The sequence below is a fragment of the Synchiropus splendidus genome, chromosome 10, assembly GCF_027744825.2.
Source record: "Synchiropus splendidus isolate RoL2022-P1 chromosome 10, RoL_Sspl_1.0, whole genome shotgun sequence".
Taxonomy (NCBI): domain Eukaryota; kingdom Metazoa; phylum Chordata; class Actinopteri; order Syngnathiformes; family Callionymidae; genus Synchiropus; species Synchiropus splendidus.
In genome coordinates, this window is record NC_071343.1 from 3,592,825 (window position 1) to 3,602,777 (window position 9,953).

Here is a 9,953-nt window from a genome sequence, read left to right on the forward strand (position 1 = left end):
CAAACACGTCATTAGAGCCGGGGATGAAATGATGTGTCCAGCGACTGGTGTTTTCGTCAGACTCGACTCGGGACGCGGCGGTGTAACAAACCCTGGAACCCAGCGCCGGCGCGCGCGCGCGCCTTTCATCACGGCGGCGTGAAATCGCCGCTCTCACACGCGAAAATAAAACACGTCAAACTTAGAATCCAATTTGACAATTTCCATGCTTTAAAACTCAATCGCCTCTTTTCTCTTCTTAAAAGCCAATTACTGCTCGCCGAGGAACAATCCTTTAATTTCCTCATCAAGATGTAAATGACAGGAAAGTGACAGTCGGGGGGCGGCACAGCCGCCCGCGTGCGTGCGCGCGCAGCCGCGTCGCAAACATCCTGTCTGAAGCCTGAGCTCTCCTCACCAAGCGCGTCAGACACGCGGCTGTTCTCGGACCAGAGACTCGCTGTTCCAGGTCAAGACCTGTCACGTGTGATGGACGTGTCGTCAGTGCGCGTGTTAGCGTGTGACTGACAGCAGAGCCGTGAGGAGACTTTTAATAGCGGCCCCGTAACTTGAGGCTTCAGGCAAAGTCTTCTGTTCTCTTGACGGCTCCAACTCAGGGCTCGGGGCCAGAAGTGGCCGGCTCAGATACTGAATGTGGCCCTCAAATGCTCCAACAGCTGGACTACAATGGAAGAATGTTCAGACCAGGACCATCAAAGACTCACTGGCTTTTTTGTGTGTCATTGTTTCTGTCACCGAAAATGCCTCATTTTGTGGCAGATTTTTCTTTTTAAATTACAGAGAAAGTTGTGATCATTGATGTTACTGGAACAACATCATGGCAAATAAGGACCTTTGCAAATTAGCTTTAAAAAAAAGAGTCAGCTTTTACTCTAGAAGAGCTCCAGACCACAAAGATTTTAACTAAACCAGTATTTCACACACAGAAAAAAAAACATTTCTTAATGTAGCTTTTTTATTAAAATTATATTAATTTATGATAGTAAAATCAGTCCATTTTTGTGTGATGATGTCAGTGAGTAGTGTCCATTGACATTGTGTAGTGAGTTGTTTTGTTTTGGAGCTCCTCACAATGGCGGAGCCTGAGGGAGGTTTGGATGGTGCAGGGTCTGAGAGGTAAAGGCTCATTAACGCAGCCAATGAAAACAGTTGCTGCTGATATGTTCCACAGGGTGTAGAGGGTCAGGAAAATCCTGGGGAGAGGTGGATCTGGTGGTCAGCCATGTTTGTTTACGTCCGCCCCGTATAGTGTTCAGGTGACGCTGCACTACTGAGCACTGCTTTTTACTTCCCTATATTCTACATTTCAACCATGAGAACTTGGACATCTATGATTCAGAATCCCTCACATGGGAATGGCAATTTTTTTTTAGCAAATGTGAGTGTTTGGCGTCGCACATGACGTCATCCCAACGAGGAGGGAGGGAGTATGATGGGGTGGGAATTTGAGAAATTGAGTCTGTGGTGGAGGTCGACATCTGAGGCTGAGAAACAGAGAAACCTGGAGTCAGAAGCTATTCAAGGCCAAATCTGTGGAAGAGCTGATGAAAGTTGATATTCTGAAAAGACTCATCTTCGTAGTCTCACTTCTCCTGTTAGATTTTAATTGAATGTAGTTCCTCCTCTTCATCTCCTGCTCCACCTCTGTCTCTCCTTCTCCTCTTCTCTAACCATCTGTGCTCCCAGACTTTGTCTCCAAACTTCTCCACATCCCTCAGATGGACTCACTTTTGGTCTCGTCCTTTCTAGTCACAGCCTCGGTATCTTCATCTCTGACTCTTCTGACTCTGACTCCTGAGTCTCTCGGCATCCATCACGGCAGTGACTACCACTGCCATGTGAAGCTTCCATCTGAAGGTGGTCTCCACCCCGCCTGCACTCTCCTCTTCTCCTCCTTGAAAGAATTCCACATTGATAGAAACTGTCAGGACCAGGTGGGGAGGTGAGGGTTCCACTCTGGCGGGAGGACGTCCATCTCTGGCCACAGCTGATCTGGGAAACCCTTAATGATCTGCTGAACGATCAGTTCGTGCTGCGACTGTTAAACCGTCTTCGTCTTTACGACTGCAGCGCGACTCCTTGAATTTAAATCCGCTTCATCAGAAGCGATTCCTGCACTGAGAAGAGTGCGCGACCTCCTGCGGTGCAATTTATCCATCTGTCTCGGACGATGAATAAAGACCCCAGACGAGACGACGTCTTTGTTTGGATTCAGCCGGTGTCTTAATCGCACGGAAGCTTGGGAGGAAGCAGTGGTTCATGTGGCCCTGGAACCACAATATCTCTCCTCCGACATCTGAGGAAAAACTTCCAGTGAGATCACGTTTCAAACACACTAGTACTGTGACTAGAAACACGAAGAGTCAAGAGGTCGACAAGTCGATCACCTTTGTTTTGTGTTTGTGTCGTTCAGACAGAGCCAAATCACACATTCATAACAGAGGGCAGCGTAAACTCAGAGCACGGGCTGTGAGTGGCCCCTGAGCCCCCTGGAGGCAGCAGCTTCACACATGTTTATCCCATTAATATGGAGCGTAAACGTGGAGACCCGGGTCAGAGGCGGCGAGAGTTTTCAGGATCCTCTGTGGAGTGCAGCTCTCAGACGTGCGTCCTGCTGGTCTGGACTTTGCTGGAGCTCCAGCCCCGACACAGGAGGATGATACGGTCGACTACACGCTGAGCAGGAAATATGATTGACAGCTTCCACAGTTTAAAAAATCCCATTCAAACATTTTATTAAAAGAAGGAAATAAACAAAACTTTTTTAAAAAGCTTGACAAATAGCTTTATTTAATATCGCAATTGATTCAATTTCAATTTATATGTTACTCAAATTCACACTTGTCGCCACCAAACCTTGCACGCGTCGCTTCATAATAATAATAACGATTAATGACCAATTAACGTAACAGGATTTTCACTTACTTTTCAACTATGTGTGTTTTAAAAATAGTACTTTTGCCAGTAAAAATGTTTCTGTAGTTTTAAAAATCCATCTTCTTTTATCTGACTTTGTTCGTACAAAACCATCGAAAAAATTATAGTAAATGTAATTAAATAAAACTACCGATGTAAGTAAATAAAACTACAAATAATAATACTTTCCATTATTACTTCATTTATTCAGCACCTTCCACACAGCTCCCAGACGTGTAAGGAAGTGTTTTAAGTATTTTAAGTGATTAAAATGATTTAATTTAAAGATAAGAACTGAAAGAATAAAGACTTATGGAAGAGCAATGACGTGAAATGTTCCTCTCATAGGAGCCTTAAAAAGGCCCATACAAGGTCAGAGAAGCCGTTCACAGCTTCAGTTTCAAAGATTCAGACTTTATTGCTGCAAGGCTGCAGTGAGAGGTTTTAAAGGGGAAGAAGTCCAACGAAGGAAGCTCCAGCGCTACGTAGGGGGCGCTGTTGAGGTGGAAACATCATGGTGAATTTTGGTGGGGCCGACAGCGTCCCTGCACTTAGACACAGCAAGAGAATTCCAAACTCTTTTTTCAACAGCCGAACAAGCGGCGTTCGGATGTGAATTCCGATTCCTACTCTTCGTGTGATCCTGGCAGCCACACTGGCTGGGAAACCCAGCTGAAACTGAAGTAACTCGGAAATAAGAATCAAAGCGAAACAATGCTTCTTGGTTTCTCCTCACACTAGTGACATGGGCCAAACTGGGGTCCGACGGGAGACGTATTTTCAACGTCCTCATTTGGTTCTACATGTGCGTCTCGCAGTTCTGTGAGACTCACGCGGAGCTATGAGATTCTACGCCACAAACCCACTCGGCCGCGAGTGTCCAAAGAGCTGAGGAAGCGCCAGTCAACTCCACGGTGAAGAGCAAGTCACGTCTGCTGAGATGTGAAAATGTTAAAGTCTTTATTCTCACACAGTATTTGGGTCATATGTGACAGTAGCAGTTCTTCTCAAGAGCATGCTTTTTTTAAAAAACACCCCATAAGGAGCAAACAAGACACTTTCATTCAACAAAAGCTATTAAATATCATTTACAGCAAAAGTCAAATCTTCCACCGAAGACAACGAACACAAGTTCAACACTTGTCTGCTCTGGTATGGTATAGACAGTGGCGGAGACGCGGGCGGGCGGGCGGGCGGCCGGGGCTCAGACGGGTGGGACTCTATTGCACTGGTGACGACGGTAACACGAGGAGACGGTGGAGTGTCAGCGGCCTCCAGCTTCACAACCAAGTGGCCTTCCTTTGTCAATCCAATTATTCAATTTTCATTTTTAAGAAGCGGCACTTGAGAGAACCAACTTTCTCTGCGGGACAGTTCACGCACACCTGTTCAATAAACGGATTATTATCTTATTAATAAAGCCCAATATCAATCTGGTTTGAGAGTGATGGAAACGAATTCCACCAGGCCATGACACCTTTTTCAAATGTAAATATGACTCCGATATGGTGACGATTGTTTTTCTCAAGTGTGCTCTGGTACAATTGTTTCATTTCCCTCCTAAATAAATCAACGCTCCGCCGTTTCTCGTCAAACATTCGGCCCTGGAGTTAAAGCGCACTGGAGGAGCGAACACAAGCGGGACGCTCCTGGAGGGAGTCGCAAGCGTCTCCAGTGTTACCGCGCTCTCTACCGCCGGTTACAACAAACTCCGCGCGTCCTCCCGCTTGACGTGCTCCAGACCTTTGTCGTGACCTTTGCTCTTCTTGTTCTGGTGGGTCTTGACGTGCTTGGCCAGGTGGTCGCTGCGCATGAAGCGCTTGCAGCAGTCCGGACAGACGAAGCGCTTCTCCCCGGTGTGAGTCCGCAGGTGTCTCTGCAGCTCGTCCGAGCGGGTGAAGCTTTTCCCGCAGAAGAGCCAGTTGCAGACGAAGGGCCGCTCCCCCGAGTGCCACCGCAGGTGCGCCTTCAGGTGCGACGTCTTGCCGTAGACCTTCCCGCAGCCGGGGATGTGGCAGATGTGCTGCTTCTTCTTCCCCGGCTCGTCGCTGGACGCCGACGACTGACAGTTCGGACAGCGACACCTCCGGCAGCGGCGCGCAGTTGCAAGCGGGGACTTGGTGTGGAGCAGCGCCGCGATCTGGCTCTGGTACTGCGCCAAGTCCGAGTGGCCCAGGACCAGGCCGCGCTGCAGCTGGAAGCGGTGCGCGCCCAGAGACGGCGGGTGGGTCACGTGGTTGCCCTGCTGCAGGCTCCACCACGGCACGTCCTCGCCGGGGCTCGGGGAGAGCTGCCGCTGCGGCCCGGGCACGAAGCTCGGCATGGAGGGCGCGAGGGGGGCGGGGGCGGCGTAGCTGACCGCGGGGACGTAGGTGGGCGGGCAGGTGCTCTGCATGGAGCACGGCAGCATCTTCACCGGGGAGAAGTCATAGGGGTAGGAAGGGTCCGCCGGGGGGGTGAGCGGCAGCTCGTGGTGCGAGCCGAAGGAGTTCTGGATGTGCGGCTTGGGCGCCAGTCCGAAGCCCGAGTGGCCCCCCTGGTGGTGTCCCCCGCCCTCGTTAGTCCACGGGTGAAACAGGCGCGAGGGGGAGCCCAGAGCGGGCTCGTAGGGGACCTGCAGGAAGTCCGTGGGGTTGGAGCCGTGGTGGTGTCCGGTGATCCGGTTGCAGGTGGCGGCCAGCAGAGCCAGCGGAGAGTGTTTGCAGTTCTCCGGGGAGGAGTTGGGAGTGCGATCCTGGACGGGACACACAAGCGGGTCAAGCACTTTTCGCACACTTTTTCTTTTTCCCCACAGAGTTCGAGGCCACTTTAGGTTGGGGACCAGATATGAAGTGCTAATGGACGAATCACTAGTTTATTTACTCCGTCAAATCTTGTCAGCACTCAATAGTGATTAATAACTGGCTAATATTCTGTCAATAACCAAGTACTTACTTCCTTACGGTTGACTTGGACCACAAGTTCAAAACATGTGATCAGGCTTTATGATAATAAAACTGTCGTTCATTTACAGCAGGAGCTTCTCAGGTGATGTTCGGGGAGAGATATTAGGTGATAATAACCTAATGACCTGTTTATTGACGGTGAATACTCGGTTATTATGCGCGAGTCAAATCTGGTCCGTCCCAACACTAACCAGTACTTTATCAAGATGAAGTACTGGCTGATATCCTGCCAATAAACAAGCAGTTTATGAATTGGGTTTAGCGAAAGAACAAGTTCACAACACTCACATTTGAGACTGTTGTTCATTCACAAGAGCAGGGGCTTCTAAAAAGCCCGGGACTCGCGCGAGAGAAGCGCAGCAAAGTTCCTAAAAAGGCGGAGAAAAGTTGCGCACAAACCTGCAGAAAAGCCTGGAGAGTCTCGTTCCGCAGTACAGCCACCGCTGCCATGGTGAAGCTCCGCCAGCGCGTCACCGACGAACGCCTCGATTCAAAGGCAAAAAAACCCCCAAAACAATCAAAAGTGCTTCTAGAAGAGCTCCAGAGCGGCTCCTCTCGCCCAGCGCTCCCGGACTATCTGCGCGGTGAGGGATCACTTCTCGGAGTGTGATAAGGACTTTGGTGGGCCGCCAGCCAGTCAGAACTAAGATGTATGACTTTGAAGCTCGCTGCTGCCCAATCATCAAAGAATACGGCTCTTTGAGTGAGGAAGGCAAATCCTCTGGATCCACAAAGCTGCTCTGCTGTGTTTGTTGCTCTGGATAAAGGAGCTGATTATTAGGGGGGAGGTGGGAGGGGAGGAGATAAAGGCGGGACAATTAATGAAGTCATCACTATGTGGGAAATGTATATACACAAATAATTGGATTTTCCTGATCAAAGACCCCCACGCCCGCTGGAGACCCCTCTATTGGCCGCTCTAGTCATCTGATCCGCTTTTTGTAATTAAGGATTTGTAGCAGGGACTGTGTGTGTCTGAGTGTGTGTGTGAGTGTGAGTGTGTGTGTGTGTGTGTGTGAGTGTGTGAGTGAGTGTGTGTGTGACAATGTGACATTGTTATCTCGGGAGATCTCCAAAAAGCCGTTTGATGCAGGAGAAGCCAGTGACTCAACACAAAGTTCCCATCTCCTCTGAATCTGCATCTGTTTTGCATTTCTAATTCCAATTGTTTTCCCGCCGCTTTGAAGAATTCAAGAGTTAATTAGTCTCTTTTTCAAATCACTCCATTCGATCTGTTGGTCAGACTCAAGTGCAGATGCAGACCGGGTGTTCAGGGCAAGCTCAGGGCCGGGGGCCACGTGGGGTCGGCAAATCCCAACTTTAACCTCGTAAATATGTAAGCACATGATGTTGAAGCTAATAGACAAAAGCACAATATCACAAACAAGAAAACTGGATGTATAAACACAAACATGAGAAACAAACACACACATGACAAGACCAAACAGAAAAATGCATGGAAACTAAAACACATTCAACATGCTGTAAAAAAACAATGCATCGAACGTTAAGATGAGACACACAGCAAAATGTAGCTCAAACTCAATATAATCCTGAAGACTCACGTCTAATGTGAGAAACAAAGTCATTCACATTGAAAGAACAAACAGACAAAAAATGCAATTACGCTCACAAAAAACACAAATGAACAACATATAAATGAATGAAAAAATATGTGAAAAAACACAAAAATGTTAAGACAAAACACACTGCCCCAAATTCATAAAAAAACAAGACACAAAATAGGCAAATATAATAAAAATGTCATTATAATGACCAAGTTATTTTGAAGTCATCATCCTCAGATGAAGGCTTGACTTGTGAGGTCCAGCCAAATGATCCCCACAATGGCACAGGGTCCTCACAAGGAAGTGTTTTGTCTAGACTCAAGCAGGTACACTCACACACACACACACTAAAGTCACAGAACTAAGAAGGATGAGTGGAAAAAGTGAACACTCCAACACAGTAAACAGACGTAACCCTCCATCTCCAAGTCACGAGACACACACGACAGCAACAAACCAAACACAAGGCGACATGATACGGTTCAACTGTGTTCGGAGGGAACTCGTCTCCATGTCGAGACTCCTCGTCCAGTCTGCAGCTAAAAAACACATAAACCGATCCAGAGCAGGTTCCACTGAACCCGATCTGAAGTGACTTTTCCTAACTTTGGTGGCAATAACGTCCGATCATCTGCAGAAATGGAAGTGATGTTTTAAAACACGGCCTCTCTGATCTCTATCTGACTTCCCCGCAGAAACAATCAGCGTCCTCTCATCTGGAGCGGCAGATTGAGAATCAGATCTGCTCTTTGAAGGGATTAATGTTCCCGTCCTCTCCCACGGCATCACACACACACACAGGCTCGGGCCTGCTGGGCGGCGCCGGAGTCAAACTACTGAACGGGAGTCAAAACTCTGCGCGTCACTCTGCAGACTGACACTAAACACTGGGGAGGATTTAAGCTGTTGACGTGGAGACGGCCACAAGACAAGAGGGCTGAGCTCAGGTCCACACTTTATGGGGTTCAAGAATGAGACATCACACTCGTCGTTTCACTTCGGAACTTGACAGCCTTATCTCACACGGGCCACAGGGTCTCTGTCAAGAGGCCGCACGGGGCCCCGGGGCCACAGCGTGGTCCCACTGTTCTTGGAAAAGATGACCAAATAAGGACACCCTTCAGCACATGCACACACACGTAACACAACACAAAATTCACTCAACACATGCGTACAAGCTGCTACAAGCAACACACACAAATTAAAAAAAAATTGAAAATGACCCACAAGCACACAAAAGCAAAAGAAAACAAAGGAAAAATAGGGAAAAAAAAACAGCACAACACACTCAGATGCACCCAAATACACAAGTAACAGACACCTACTGTGCAGAGACCCACATTTATGTACGCTAAAAAGACAACCAACTGACAAAACAACTACCAACACACACAAAAATGAATGATGCAAAAAAAAATGCAATGACAAAACACAGAAACACACACTCAACATGAATCTTCAGGTTCTCTGACGGCTGCAGTCATGCTCTGATGTCAGAACACACACACACACACACACGTTTGCCGCTCAGCTCTTGGTTTGTGTTGATGTTTACTTGACGCTTCATACGTCAGATAAACGTCAAGCTCCTTAAATCTGCTCTCACCCACGACAGGAAGTCAGGAGCTACTCCAGACTCCTCCTGATCCTCAACTCCAGATCCATCCGGGATTTCACTGCATCACTTTCTCAGTGGCGAGAAGAACCAGAGCACGAGTTCATCGTTCCAGTCCAACATTTTTGAACGTCCCCATTGCTGCAGGACGACGTGACAAAGGCGGGATGATGGAGCCGCCATGAGCTCCACACAAAGTCCTGTCCCTCCAGTAATTTACTTCCTGGAGACCTTTTTCATCTCATGACAGCTTCACCTCTCACAGCAGCGTCCACATCACAAAGTCCTCAGCTGGAAGATGATGAGAAAATTCCCTGGCTGGAAGTTTCATTTCTCCACTGAAGCCCGCAGCAGACACTTTGTGAGGATTCATTCGTGTAAAATCTAAACAGAATCCAGGTGATTCCACGGTGCCGAGGAACGCATGGCTCGCGGGCACCTGGAGGCCCTTTCACGGACATGGAGTGGCCCTCCTGAGGTCCACATCTTTGAGTGTTGTATTGTCTTTTCAGTCTTTTTAAATTTGGATTATTCAATCATAAATAATAAAATGTATTGCAGTGCAAATTTGCTTTTTTCCAATGAAAACATTTAACTCAAACAATTCATACTCACTCATACAGTGGCTACTTTGACTGTGTGAATACACAAAGTCAGATTTTTGTTTTGGATGAAACCTCAAGCACTCTGAAGCCAAAGACAGAAATAGTTTCTGCTTACTGCAGGACATTAGAGGCTGAGACCGTTTTAGGAAGGAGATGAGGATGAAGATGAAAAGAGAAACAGCAGCATAATTCATACACAGCTGTGGTCTGAGCGAACACATGAAACAAAGTCACTGCATTTAAAAGAAACAAGTTGTTACGAGGCATTGAAGAAGCAAGAGAAGCTTCTTAAGATGTGAAGGAC

The 9,953-nt window shown here is 47.7% G+C and overlaps 1 protein-coding gene across 1 annotated transcript; it reads right to left on the bottom strand.

Moving 5' to 3' along the window:
- Nucleotides 1-2,834: 2,834 nt before the first annotated feature.
- sp5a (Sp5 transcription factor a) lies at nucleotides 2,835-6,578 on the bottom strand. The gene is made up of 2 exons (XM_053877223.1): nucleotides 6,261-6,578; nucleotides 2,835-5,650 (listed from the first exon to the last, which is right to left on the bottom strand). The coding sequence occupies exons 1-2, from the start codon at nucleotides 6,309-6,311 to the stop codon at nucleotides 4,616-4,618; spliced, it is 1,086 nt and encodes a 361-aa protein (XP_053733198.1). The 5' UTR covers nucleotides 6,312-6,578; the 3' UTR covers nucleotides 2,835-4,615.
- Nucleotides 6,579-9,953: the final 3,375 nt, after the last annotated feature.

Excerpts from the sequence above, each read along its gene's own strand:
- sp5a (XM_053877223.1), bottom strand. The coding sequence starts at position 6,311 with ATGGCAGCGGTGGCTGTACTGCGGAACGAGACTCTCCAGGCTTTTCTG. Across the intron at positions 5,651-6,260 it reads CTCTCCAGGCTTTTCTGCAG|GATCGCACTCCCAACTCCTC; the intron begins GTTTGTGCGCAA and ends TGTCCCGTCCAG.